The 15,418-nt window shown below is 37.1% G+C and overlaps 1 protein-coding gene across 1 annotated transcript in view; it reads left to right on the top strand.

Annotated features, from left to right (window-relative positions):
• The window catches only part of LOC141577580 (uncharacterized), a 56,835-nt gene that overhangs the window by 10,032 nt on the left and 31,385 nt on the right, over positions 1-15,418 (top strand). Inside the window, exon 3 of the mRNA XM_074363188.1 lies at positions 480-548. Within this exon, the coding sequence (XP_074219289.1) occupies positions 480-548 (69 nt within the window). The remainder of the gene's footprint in view (positions 1-479; positions 549-15,418) is intronic.

Raw genomic sequence — 15,418 nt, 5'->3', positions numbered from 1 at the left:
TTGAGTCTGTTCCTAAGAGCCAGACTTTAAGATTAGAATAGTTTTAACTTAAATGCACTTAATGTTTTCTACCCACCATGTTTACAGGCATCTTAAGAATCACTTGAACCAAATAATGCTTATTCTTTTTACTTTCTTTAACTACCTTTCCTTTCCCATGTAAGTGAGGGCATATACTACTCAGCAAGCCTGCAGATGAAATTGCCATTTTGTTTATTATCACTAATAAATTTGACCAGTAACACTCTAAGCCATAAAATTTATACATTTGGTTTTTCTCTTTCACAGGGCAGACAGTTTACAGAAGAATCAAGACTTGGAATTTGAAAGAAACAGAGAACAATTTGAATTTTTAAAGGTATGGGTGGAGTTTGGTTCCAATAGTTGAATCTTTGTGTGTCCCATGTCAGGGAGAGGTGCCTAGGAGGTAAGCTGCATAAGGTGTGTCTGGTACTCATAGCATTCTTCCTATTTTTCAGTTCTAGTGGGGTTCTCAGGCCTTTTGCAACATGCGGATTATTCCCCCTGGCTCAGGAGTCATCCACCAGGTGAGTCTGGAGTATTTGGCAAGAGTGATATTTGATCAGGATGGATACTATTACCCAGACAGCTTTGTGAGCATGGACTCGCACACCACTATGATTGATGGTTTGGACGTTCTCGGTTGGGTTGAGTGTTCTGCATTCCTAGTCCACATACGCTGTCCTATGGCACGTATTATGATTTACTCTGATACCATTACATCCAGGAGCATGAATTTGAGTGACCACAAGTATCAGAGAGGTATTTTTGTCTGTTTTGTGTACTGCTGTATTTCTAGAACCCAGAAAAGTGTCTCGTGCCTATCAGGCACTCAGTATAATGTCTGGAAGAATGAACTGGAATAAGGGGTTGGGGACATTTAGAATGAAAATCACCTGGGCTGCTTGTTAAACACGGAGATTCTGGAACCCCCATTCTCCTTTTTAGCATCAAATCGAGGAAATTTTGATACAGGTGTTTGGAGGACCACACTTTGAGAAATACTTATTAAACTTCTTAGAGGGGAACAGAGAAAAGACAACTGCTCTTTATGAAAACATAACTCAACTCTATACTAGTAAAACACTGTTACTGGAGGAAGAGAGAAGATGGCGGAGTAGAAGGACGCTCGCAGATCACCCTCTCCCACAATACACCAAGACTCACATCCACAGACCCACTCAGCCAACCAGAGCACATGCGGAACTCTGACAGAACATTGCCCTCTTCAAAAGATAAAGATTCCAATAATCTGGTAGGAGAAAAGGAAAAAAGAAAGAACAAAAGGCAAAGCAGAGTGGGACGGGTCCTGCAGGGAGGGAGCGGCAAAGGAGGATTGGCAGCGCTCATTCGCTGGGTCTCCTCTCTCCAACTGAGAGGCCAGCGGGATGGAGGGGGAGCCTCCAAGGCTTGTATCCATATGGAGCAGCCATTCACTGACAGAACTAAGTTAAACGGGCACAGAGGTTCCCCCCGACACCCAGCCTGAGACGCGGGCCAGCAGCTGCAGGCAGGGCCAGGCTGCCCGAGCCGGGCAGAGGATGGAGGTGGCTGCACTGAGGCAGTCCTGGGGGACTGCAAGGGGCTACGTGCCATGCCTTTGGGTGTACAGGGCAGAACAACCTGGACCCTCCATAAAACAACACGTTTGATGTGCCCTGGGGGGAAAAGTGCACACCCCCATCTCTGAAAACCCACAGAAAGTTTTTGGGGGAAGAGAGGAGGGGCTCAGGCACAGCTGCCATATCCTCCAGCACTGAGCATCCAGGCAGGGGCCAAACTTGTAACCACACCAAAGGGCTTAGCAGCATCAAAGGCCAGACTGAGACTTGTCTACAGCCCGAGGCAGATAGGATCCTTCCATCCTGGTCCCTCAGAGAACTTGCTCCACAAAGACAAACAAGGAGCTGTGTTTTGGCCCGGAGCAGGGACAAGGCTGTCCCTCGGTCTTCCCCAAGCCCACCCGCGGAGCGCCGACCAGGGCAGAGCATGCAGCAGCACAGAGCACCGGAGCTACTGGTGCCAGGAGAGGGAGAGCGGCCCCCCGCCTTACGGGCAGGAATACAGCCCCTGACCGCGGTGCTGGGAGGGGGCACGACCCGCCCTCCTACCTGGCCAGTCTGCAACATCTGACTGTGGCATCAGGAGGGGCACTGACCCGCTCACCCACAGCAAAGGAGAGCTGCACCTGACCCAGTGTTGGGAGGAGGCGTGATCTGCTTGCCGACAGGTACTGGGAGCAGCACAGAAGAGGGCGCCAATGCAGGGCCTCTGGAAACAGCAAACTGAGCTTCCAAAACAGGACGAAGACAGAAAGACTTCACATTAAAAGCACACAGACTCCAGGAGATCACCGACACCCCTCCCCCTTTTTTTTTAAATCTGTTTTTACGTATTCTGTTTTCTACTACCCTCTTAATTTTTACTTCTTAATTCACTTCTATTTCTCTTGGGTTTTGATGTCCTGTTATTGATTAGACACAGGTTTCAAATACATCTTTTCATCTTTTCCCCTTTTTTTAAAGGTTTTAAAAGGACGTCTCAACCCGATTGATATTCTGCTTCAACTCGCTCTTCTATTATTCATTATACAGTTTTCAAACCTTCTTTCTCCCTTCTTTTAAAATTCTTTCTCTCTCTCTCTTATTTTTTCTTTTTTTCCTGTCTTATTTCTAAATAGGCATTAGATTAATAAACTCCTTAAAGATAAAAATAGACAACTGATACTCCATAAACCACAGTGCCAGAGAGGTATGAGCAAGATGAAGAAGCAGAGAAACCTTTCCCAATTAAAAGAACAAGAGAAATCCCCTGAAAGAAAGATCAATGAAATAGATATCAATAGCCTACTAGATCAAGATTTCAAAAAAGGATTGATCAAATTGCTGAAGGAATTAAAAGAGATAGTGTTTAGAGATATAAAGTATGTCAAAAATGAAATTGAAGCTATACAGAAGAGCCAAGTAGAATCGGTAAACTCATTGACAGAGATGAGGAATGATCTAATAGCTGTGCAAGCCGACTAGATAATGCAGAGGAACAAATGAGTGGCCTAGAAGATAGGACAATAGAAAGCACCCATTCAGAAGAGCTACAAGATAAACAAATAAAAAATAATGAAAATAGCATAAGGGACCTATGGGATAATATAAAGCATCCCAATCTTCACATTATAGGGGTCGCAGAAGGGGAAGAAAGATCAAAAGGGAACAAATAGGATATACCAATTCAACTGCAAAGATAAGTTCAAAATGGCAATAAACACACATCTATCATTAATTACTGTAAATGTTAATGGACTGAATGCTCCAGTCAAAAGACATAGAGTGGCAGAATGGATAATAAAGCAAGAACCTTGAATATACTGCATACAAGAGACCCACTTTAGGGAGAAGGACACATATAGATTGAGAGTGAAAGGATGGAAAAGGATATTCCATGCAAATGGAAAAGCCAAAAAAGCAGGAGTTGCAGTACTGATTTCAGACAAAATAGCCTTTAAAACAAAGGCCATAAAGAAAGACAAAGAAGGACATTTTATAATGATTAAAGGAGTGATACAAGATGAGGATATTACACTCATTAATATATATGCACCCAATATAGGAGCACCTAAGTACATAGAACAATTACTAACAGAGATAAAGGGGGATATTGATGGGAATACAATCATAGTTGGAGATTTTAACACTGCATTAACATCACTAGACAGATTTTCCAGACAAAAAATAAACAAGGCAACAGAGAAATTAAATAATACAATAGAAAAACTAGATTTAGTGGATATATTCAGAGCATTACACCCCCCAAAAATAGGATATACATTCTTTTCAAGTGCACATGGAACATATTCTAGGATTGATCATGTACTTTAGCACAAAAGAAACCTCAACAATTTCAAGGAGATAGAAATTATCTCAAGCATCTTTACTTGAAACTGGAAATCAACAACAGACAAATAAAAGGAGAAAAAAAGGAAAGCATGGAGATTAAAATATATGTTATTGAAAAAACAATGGATCAATGAGGAAATCAAACCTGAAATTAAAATATATCTTGAGACAAATGACAATGAAAGCAAAACCACTCAAAATCTATGGGACACAGCAAAGGCAGTGCCAAGAGGGAAGTTTATAGAGATACAGGCCTTCCTCAAAAAAGAAGAACAATCTCAATTAAACAATTTTACCCACCACCTGAATGAATTAGAAAAAGAAGAACAAAAAGCCCCAAAAAGCAGCTGAAGGAAGGAAATAAAAGGATCAGAGAGGAAATAAATACAATAGAGAGTAACAAGGCCATAGAAAAATGTCAACCAAACCAAAAGCTGGTTTTTTGAAAAACTAAATAAAATCGACAAACCTCTGGCCGAACTCACAAACAAGAAAAAAGAGACAGCACAAATTAGCAAAATAAGAAAGGAAAATGGAGAAATTACAACAAATAAAATAGAAATACAGAATATCATATGAGAATATTATGAAAAACTACATGGAACCAAGCTGGATAACCTAGAGTAGATGGACAAGTTTCTGGAAACATACTGTCCACCAAAACTGAATCAAGAAGAATCTGAACACTTGAACAATCCGATCACTAGAAAGGAAATAGAAATAGCAATTAAAAACCTCCCTACAAATAAAAATCCAGGACCGGACGGCTTCACTGGGGAATTCTACCAAACATACAAAGAAGAACTCATACCAGTCCTTCTCAAACTCTTCCAGACAATTGAAAAGGAGGGAATACTCCCAAACTCATTCTATGAAGCCACCATCATCCTGATCCAAAACCAGGCAAAGACACTACCAAAAAAGAATTATAGTCCAATATCACTGATGAACATAGACGCCAACATCCTCACCAAAATTTTAGCAAATAGAATCCAACAACACATAAAAAAGATTATACATCATGACCAAGTGGTATTCATCCCAGGGACACAAGGGTGGTTCAACATACGCAAATCAATCAGTGTAATACATCACATCAACAAGAGAAAGGACAAAAACCACATGATCATCTCAATCGATGTAGAAAAAGCATTTGATAAAATTCAACACCCATTTATGATAAAAAAAAACTCTTGCCAAAGTGGGTATAGAGGGAACATAACTCAACATAATAAAAGCTATATATGACAAATACAGCCAGCATAGTACTCAATGGAGAAAAAATCAAAAGCTTCCCACTAAAATCTGGGACAAGACAAGGATGCCCACTATCACCACTCCTATTCAACATAGTCCTGAAAGTCCTAGCCACAGCAATCAGGCAAGAGAGAGAAATAAAAGGGATCCAAATTGGAAAAGAAGAGGTAAAAGTGTCACTATATGCTGATGACATGTTACTATATGTAGAAAACCCTAAAAGCTCCACGCAAAAAGTACTAGAGCTGATTGAAGAATTCAGCAAGGTAGCAGGTTACAAAATTAACGTTCAAAAATCAGTTGCGTTTCTTTATACTAATGATGAGTCAACAGAAAAAGAAAGTAAAGAAAAATCCCCTTTAAAATAGCACCCAAAGTAATAAAATATCTGGGAATAAATCTAACAAAGGAGGTGAAAGAATTATACACAGAAAACTACAAACCATTGATGAAGGAAATTAAAGAAGACTTTAAAAAATGGAAAGATATCCCATGCTCTTGGATTGGGGGAATCAATGTTGTTAAAATGGTCACACTGCCCAAGGGAATCTACAGATTTAATGCAATCCCTATCAAATTACCCAGGACATATTTCACAGAACTAGAACAAATCATAATAAAATTTATATGCAACCATCAAAGACCTAGAATTGACAAAGCTTTACTGAAGAGAGAGAAAGAGGCTGGAGGAATAACTCTCCTGGACTTCAGACAATACTATAAGAGCTACAGTCATCAAGACAGCATGGTATTGGTACAAAAACAGACATATAGACCAATGGAACAGAATAGAGAGCCCAGAAGTGAACCCACAAACTTTTGGTCAACTCATCTTTGACAAAGGAGTCAAGAATATACAATGGAATAAAGACAGTCTCTTCAGCAAATGGTGTTGGGAAAACTGGACAGCAGCATGTAAAACAATGAAGCTAGAACAATCCCTTATGCCATATACAAAAATCAACTCAAAATGGATTAAAGACTTAAACATAAGACAAGATACAATAAACCTCCTAGAGGAAAACATAGGCAAAACATTATCTGACATACATTTCAAAAATTTTTCCTAGAGGAAATAAAAGCAAGAATAAACAAATGGGACCTGATGAAACTTACAAGCTTCTGCACAGCAAAGGAAACCAGAAGTAAAACAAGAAGACAACCTACGGAACGGGAGAAAATTTTTGCAAATGAAACCAACAAAAGCTTGATCTCCAGAATATATAAGCAGCTCATACGACTCAATAAGAAAAAAAAAAAAACAACCCAATCCAAAAATGGGCAGAAGACCTAAACAAGCAATTCTCCAAGGAAGACATACAAATGATCAAAAGGCATATGAAAAAAATGTTCAATATCACTAATTATCAGAGAAATGCAAATCAAAACTACAATGAGGTATCACCTCACACCAGTCAGAATGGCCGTCATTGAAAAATCCACAAATGACAAATGCTGGAGAGGCTGTGGAGAAAGGGGAACCCTCCTACACTGCCGGTGGGAATGCAGTTTTATGGAGCCACTATGGAAAACAGTGTGGGGATTCCTCAAAAGACTAGGAATAGACTTACCATGTGACCCAGGAATCCCATTCCTGGGCTTGTATCCAGAAGGAACCCTACTTCAGGATGACACCTGCACCCCAGTGTTCATAGCAGCACTATTTACAATAGCTAAAACATGGAAACAGCCTAAATGTCCATCAACAGATGACTGGATGAAGAAGAAATGGTATATTTATACAATAGAATACTACTCAGCCATAAAAACTGACAACATAATGCCATTTGCAGCAACATGGATGCTCCTGGAGAATGTCATTCTAAGTGAAGTAAGTCAGAAAGAGAAAGAAAAATACCATATGAGATCACTCATATGTGGACTCTAAAAACCAAAACCAAAAACAAACAAACAAACAAAAAAAGTGTAAATACGTGACAGAAATAGACTCATAGAGAATACAGACTTGTGGTTGCCAGGAGGGCAGAGGGTGGAAAGGGATAGACTGGGATTTCAAAATTGTAGAATAGGTAAACAAGATTATACTGTATAGCACAAGGAAATATACACAAAATGTTATGGTAGCTCACAGAGAAAAAAATGTGGCAATGAGTGTGTATATGTCCATGTATGACTGAAAAATTGTGCTGAACACTGGAATTTGACACAACATTGTAAAATGTTTATAAATCAATAAAAAATGTTAAAAAGAAAAAAAAAACAGTGCTGAATTAAATTAGAAATTAATAGTGCTAATTTTTTGAGAGAGTGGAAAGTCTCCTGTACCATTCACGTTAACATTTAAACGTTTATATTTTTGTTATTTTTGTACTATACACATAATATAAATAAAACAGTGTATATATACTATTTATGGATAAATACACAAACAACAAACAAACATTGTATTCTGGTCAAAATTTTTATCCAATTATACATGATCAAAATAAAATGTGGAGACCACTGCTCTTGTGAGCTGTGTTTCTGCCCCACTTCAGGACGTTGTTCGTACTTTGCCACTTGCCTGATAGGCTCTCAGCCTTTTTTAATCCCTCATCATCATTGCTTACATTGGGCTTATCCGTATCTCAGTTTAAATGGCACTTTCTTAGAGAAGCCTTATCTGTCTCCTTCAGAAGTTAATTACTGTATTCTCCAGTGGCTCTTTTTCCTTTATCTTCGTAGTACTTAGATGCAATATGCAATTCTGTGTGCATTTCTGTGATATTTGCTTATCGTTTCTACACTCCAGCCCTACCGACAAAACAAAACGAAACAAAAAACTAGGCTCTCAGCTGCAGGAAGGCAGAGTCCATGTAACCTTGGTGCCTAGCAGTTTCTGACATATAGTAGATGTTGAATAAATACTCTAGTCATGTGTGAAGGAATGAATTATCTTTCAAACTTTGTTATGAATGAACACCAGTTCAGAACTGGTGTTTGGGAATCATGAGTTGGATTAACCTTTCCATTTTTACAGATAATGCAAAAGAGATGAAATTATTATGACTATTAAACAGTTCTGGGGTAAGAAATTAGGTCTTCTCATTCCTCGCTGAGTCATTAATTCTGTCATGTTGTCTCAGTTTTTATACCATATTGATTTGGAATATGTGTTCCTTGCCTTCAAGTCAGTGATCGACTTCTCCATTCCAGAAATTATGTTTCATCCAGGGTTTTGTGGGTCATGAAGCTTATATAATACTGGGGACCTTTTCAAGCAAAATAAAATAAAATTATAAATACAAAATTGGATGCAAAACTGAGTAGGTAGATAAATATATCAGATGTAATTGCCACCCTGAAAGAGCTAGAAATAAGTTAACTGGTTATGAAGAAGTAACTGGGAATCACAGATGCCATCATTCTAAAACCGGTCCGCAACTCAACCTCCTTCTGGCTAGATCCCAGTAATGACTGAGGTCATACCAAAAAGCTGCCTGATTTGACAGGAAGAGACTTGTCACAGAGGGTAACTTGGAGAGGAAAGAGACAGTGATTTTTTTTTCCTTCCTTAAGTCTCATTTTTTTATTTTATTAAAAAAAAATTTTAGAGTAAATTTTTTATTGGACTGAAGTCAGTATATAGTGTACTGTCAACTTCTGGTGTACAGCAAAATATTTCAGACATATAGGAACATATATCTATTTGTATTCATATTCTTTTTAACCATAAGTTACTACAAGATATTGAATACAGTTCCCTATGCTATGCAGTGTAAACTTGTTGTTTATCTATTTTATATACAGTAGTTAGTATCTGCAGATCTCGAACTTCCAATTTATCTCTTCCCACCCCCTTCCCCTGCCCCCATAACCGTAAGTTTGTTATCTTAACTAACTTCGGTTAACAAACTTATTTTGCAAATTTTTCAAGATGTATGATCATATAAACACATTGTTAGAGCCTCTCCCAGGACCCTGGAAGGAAACAGTAGAAATAAAGAAACTTTAAAATTAATCTTACAGTTTTATAATAAACACTCCTCTGCATGTATGTTTTGTATAATAGCTTAGCAAGTTTGCTCTCCTTGGCCTGCCCCATTTGTTCTTCCTCTGTACTGTGTATGCCCAGAAAATTGAATTTATCAAACTACCAAGTTTCTAACACCATCTTACTAGCTGGTCCACTCTTTTTCCCACCCTCTTATTGATTGATTTATTTTGGTTTTTCTCCTTTGGGATTTCTTTTCACATTTAGAGGAAAACTATGTCCTGAATTCTGAATATTTGAAAGCTTCTCTGGAGAGACTTTTCACCTCTGAGTCAAGTTCAAAACCTTTACGGCTCTTGCAGCAGAAAATGGCACACTTCATTATTCCCAGAGCTCAAATGCTACGTATATGTATATTCAAGATGTAACATTGATCTTCTAAAGAGTGTGTGTTCTCTTTCATGTGGAGGGAAGTTAAAAGTTAGAAACAGCAGGAGAGAAGCCCAGTTGTCTTACAGTCAGCAGGTGTGCCTCTCATTCTATAATGTTCTGAAGAATTCCTCCCTCCCTGGGTGCATTTATATAGCTTATTTCTCTACCCACTTCTGTGTCTTGCATCTCTGCCTATTTCATTTGGCCCATTTTCCATGAACCCTTGGCTCATTTCTTCCCCTGTATTCACTTCAGTGAAATAGAGATCAGCGACTTTGGGATTAAATATACATTCAGTATTTATTAAATCCTCCTTTTAAGAACTATTGTATTTGTATACCCAGCTCTGTGACTGTGCTAACTCCACATCCACACAAGAACTACACCCTTTCCTCTTTATATTCTTCATATTGTCTAGCACAATGGCTTAGACATGTGAGATACTAAATAAATTAATGTAAATTTGAACTGATCTGGACTGTTGTTATGTTGATTACTTAATAGAATCTGAAAGGATAGAATTCCAGTACTAAAAGAAAGGACAATTAAGGCTACTGATACTATTATTGTTATTATTATTTTTAAAGGCTTTCTCTTGACCTGGTAGATCCTCTCTTGGTGTGCATTTCTGCATATGTTTTAGGCACTTTCTTAACTTTTTGTTTATTTTGGTTATTCCTTTTTTCTGAGGGGGATTTGCCCAAAATATTTGAACCTGGTTACATGTTGTGTATCTTTTTTTTTTTTGAAGCTCTCAGATAGAATAAGCCTGACATTTCTTGCACAAATTAGATTTTTGGGGGGAGGGTAGGATGTAGCATGGGGAGGTGGGGATGGGACAGGTGGGGTGAATTACCATTATGAAATGATACAGGGCCAGATGTCAGTTGGGCATATTATTGTTTTTCAGGGCAGGTCTGTACTGTGTTGTAGTGCTGTTACCTGGTTGACTTTAGGCTGTAATAATTATTTTAAAAGGTTTATACAGAATTGAATAACAGTGTTAACTGGTAACCAAATTGCATTGTTTCCCAGCCAGTTTAAATCTTTTGGAGAGCTAAGGCCAGCCAAGAGCATTTGTAGTCTTGTTAAAAAACCCCTTTTAAACTAATTTATCTGAAACCCTTATTTTCTTCACTTCATGCTTATTGACCTGTTGCATGGACCTGTTGCATTCATGTTGAGTTTATCCATCAACATATGCACCTGTCAGTCAAGTGAGCAGTTGTTTTTAGAACATGTACTAGAATCACATAAAACATTGAATGCAGAGAAAGCAGTGATACCTAAGTTTTGCTGGAAGTGGAGTTTGACAGTTTTCTTTCTTTGATGAATTTTTTGTATTTTCATGTTGTAAGTGGTATGGAGCTCTGCTTGAATTAAAAAAAACACGTTTTTTTTGAGTATCATCAGCTTACTTGTCTGGCAACTGCAGAAGCCTGGGGCCAGCCTGCACTCAGCCAAACAAATATAGAAGTGTATTTAATAGTTATACGTGTGTTCTGTCCCTTCTTGCTGCACCTATGTTGTCACTTATCCCCCATAAGTTATTTATTACCTTCTTTGTTAATGTCAGGCTCCTGTGGGGTAACGTGATGACTGTTTAGGTTTACATGACCCTCTTTCCTCTACCCCCAAATATGTATATATACATATATAGATATGTATGTATTTTATCTATATATAAATATATATACACATATTAAAAACTCTTAATGATCAAATATCCATATTTTATCAATTGACGGTTTAACTGCTAGAATATATCCTTATATATGGATTACATTCCAACAGGTTATTTCCAGAAGGATGCAGAAGTTTCATGAAACTCGGGGGCCTACCACAGGGGGTCTTCTCTGTGAAGTCTTGTCATCTTGTTTGCAAACTCTGAGAGCTTTCAAGGACAGGGAACAGTTGAAAGTACAACTATCCTCAAAATCCATATATATGCCATGTAAATTAGAAAAATACATTGAGACTTGTAGCTCAACATAACAGAGTAATATCGCTCATATACCCCTCTTCCTTTCTCAAATTTCCACAAAAATTAGGAAAATAAAGGAAGAAATGAATACATTTATAAAAGGGCTAGGTGCTAGCAAAGGGTGCCAAGGGTAGTTTAACAATTCTAAGGCAATTCTCTAATACATAATGGAAATGAAACTCTTTTCATGAAGAAAGATACTCCAAAGAACTGATGATGCAAACAGATAAAAAAATTCCAGCACCAGCTTCTCAAGTTCAAACAGTGAATTTACTTCCCTTCTTGTGCACTCTTTTCAGGGGACGTTTTCTATTTACAATGTTTTGAGCTCAGAGTCAGTAGGAATGAGAGCAGTTGACCTTGCAAATGTTATCAGAGAAATTAATTAAAAGATTTCATTTTGTCTTTATAACATCCTGATGAGGTTGATGTTATTTTATAAATGGGAAAAAAAATGAGGATTAGAGTTCACCTAACATTGTACTTCAAGTTAATGGTGAAGCTTTCACTTGAGTCCAGGTTCACTTGACCCCAGAATACTTGTCTTAACCGCAGGTAACTGATTCTTCAGAGACAGAGCTAGCTGTGTCTTATACTCTGAGACTGTTCAAGTACTCACCAATAATAGATTCATATGCATTATGAATTACTGTTGAGAGTTTTTAACATTTTAACAAAAGAATGAGACTCCAATACAAAATAACCCACTCCTTTTTTTTTTTTTTTTTTTTTTTGGTATAACTCAAGAAGGATGCTAGTTAAATTCTGCAATGTGGAAGTTAATCAATAAAAAACTCTGATGTAACCTTTGTTGAGTAGGGTTATTTTTTCCCTTCTCCATTCATAAAAAGTCAATGAATTTTGTGTTAAGTCATCAGAATATTAACCCAACAATTGCACAAAGAACTGATGGACTAGTAATGGACAAAAAATGGTTTCTAAGCTAAAGTAAGAACAAAGTATGGTATTTGATGTGCCATTTGGAGTTGGCCACATGGAATTACAGGAAATGTTCTGAACTAGAAAATAGGAATTAATTCAACACCCCAGCCCCCAGATGTTTCACTAGGTTTTAGTTCAGCTCCTGGAGGGTGATTTTCCTCACAACATTGGGTGTGTAAATAAAGGCTGTGCACAGTCTCTAGTCGGTGGGTTTCTGAGAGAAAGAATGGCCTGAGAATAATTCATGTGAAATGAATTGACAATAGCTTATGGAATCCTGTCTGTCTTCACACACACACACAACAGGCACACACACATACACACACACACACACCCTGGTCCTAAGAATCCCAGCAAGACCAACTTTCAGCTACTTTTGTAAGGATACACAGAAGAGAAAGAATAAATTATGTTTCCAATCACAGGCAATCCCTTAATGTGAGAGTTCTTAATATATCCATTGGATTCTAGAAAAATACATTATTCTACATTTAGTATTCATTCACTATTCATTATTTCAGTTTCACATTGCTTTCTGCAGTGTAAAAAGAATCAACTCGGTAGAAAATATGAAGAATGTGGGAACCATATCCTAGTTCTCTTCCCAGTGGTTCCTCGGTGGGTGTGACAGATTTATAGTCACCATTGTTGGCACCACACCCAAATTACCCTCTTTCCAATCATTTTTTTCTTCCCATGCTGCCTTGGTCTTGCATGTTGGTCTGTCTTAGGGTCAACTATCCCCCAAATAATGAGACTTTCGCATTGCCTGATGACATTGTTTGGGCTGACTGTTTATATTCTTATGCTAAAAAAGTATCACTTTATCCTGCCTACTTTTAATTTATTACAAAAGCCCCCATCTACTATTCTAACATGGAGTCAGCCAGGTTTTTGGAAAACCCCCTCTTCATTTCCAAGCTTCACAGATACTCTCATTCTTACTCAAATACCCCAGTAATGTAGAAAAAGGAGAGAGCATGCAAGTTAGTCTTTTTTCTTCCATATAGATGGTCAACTGATTTTTCACTTTCTGACTTATGAGGACATCTTTAGGAAAAGTTACTATTCAAGAAATGTTATACACAATGTTAAGGAGAAATTGACTCCACATGTGTTTGAAAGCTCATAAGGTTACATGTGGATGATTACTTTATTACTTAACATTAAACAAGAATGATACATTTTCTTCTGATTTTCTGAAATGTTATCACTAGCGTACAACTCCATGTTTGTAGAGAATTTTGGGCTAACACAAGTCTTCTTGTAGAAGAACATTTTATTATGCAATTGAGTGTAACTCCAACTCATGTGTAATGATTTCTTTTTGCCAGCTCCATTTTCTATTTATTATTGATTTCCCACATTTTGTACATATTGCTTATAACAAAGAATGCTTGGTCAGATAATTATTATGCTAGATGCTGGTAAATGTGGCGACACAATCAGCTTCAAAGAAAATGTATTATCTCACCTCAATTCATCACAAACCCTATTGGGTTCCCTATAGAAATATAAAGGGTCAGACTCAGCAGGTATAAGAATAATTCTAACACTGTAATTGCTTTTCTACTAGCTGTCATTACTGTGGAGAGGTGGTTAAGAATTAAATGCACTGTTCATCAAAATAATTAGTCTATTAACTGTACAGTCTCTTTTTGGAGCTTGTTTTTATGATTATCTGATAATTCAATTTTTCTTCTATTTCTGGGGACACTTAATTTAAGAGCCTTATCCCACCTGTACAAACTGAGCAAAGTAAAATAATTCCAAACCGCAATTTAATTAATTAAAAATAAAAAGCTTTGTTAATTTTTTTTTGCATTTCAGATGCATTAGGGGATAACGAATTTCTCCATAAAAACAAAGGATGTTTTCCAGTAATCACTATATTTTTAATTTTCATAAACACTGTAGTGGGAAACATATTTTTTGTCATAATAGTCAATGATTTTAAAGTGTAAATGAATATTAAAATTATCTGAATGCCATATTCACAGGAAACACATTATTTTTAAAAACACATAATACTTAAAAAACATATCTAGTTTGGAATGTTTATTTTAATTACCAGTTTCTTATTAATAAACAATTTATTATATTACATTTAGTTCCTCTATTTAGATATAATAGTATTTAAATCTTTCATTCTCTCTCTCTTTTTTTAAACATTATTTCAACATTGGAATGAGCTCCAATTATAAGAAAATCTATTTTATCTGTATAAATTGAAGAGAGTTTTGCATTGGTTTTATCTGTGCACATAATCAAAATTGAATTTTATTCTATGAGCTTCAGAGCCTCTAGTGGCAAATGGATAACCTCAAATTCAGTTGCTGTGCTTGATAAGATTACACATTTGCTTTTGGTGCCTTCTATCTGATGTTGATTTAAAACAAAGCGTATTAAATCATGGTTCCCACCTGTTCAACGGCTCCAACTGAAGATAAATACCATGTATATCTGCTTAATGTACTACAGCTATAAGAGTGCTTTCTCTCCTCTTTCCTTTTTTTTTTTTAATGTGTAGGATTATTTCAGCTTTGTGTGATATTAAATACAGGCCCTTGATTTATGTTTCCTGTGTCGAGAAAGTTTTCAGGATTTTAGAACCTCACTGAGCACAAGCTTACATATTAAAATAATAATATAGTTCTGTATTTTTCAGAAAGCTCTATTTTTAGATAAAAAGGAATCACATGTATTCTATAGTGCTGTCAAAGAATGTGGTTAACCTTTCATGAACCAAGAGTCTTGAATCTCAAAGGCAGGATAATAGGAGGAGTATGTTGAGTGTTCCCATCCCTTTTAGCCTTCTCTCCTCTCTGTCCACAATGTTTTTAAATCTGCCAATAGAAACATGGGCATGGTGGGGAAAAGAGCACTAAGCTCTCGAGCCTGGCTGCTGTACTACTAGGTGGGTGGCAGAATAAATCAGAAAATGTATCCCTAGTT

The sequence above is a fragment of the Camelus bactrianus genome, chromosome 4 (assembly GCF_048773025.1).
Source record: "Camelus bactrianus isolate YW-2024 breed Bactrian camel chromosome 4, ASM4877302v1, whole genome shotgun sequence".
NCBI classification, from domain to species: Eukaryota; Metazoa; Chordata; class Mammalia; order Artiodactyla; family Camelidae; genus Camelus; species Camelus bactrianus.
Note: the sequence above shows the minus strand (reverse complement) of the source record. Positions and strands in the feature narration are given on the sequence as shown.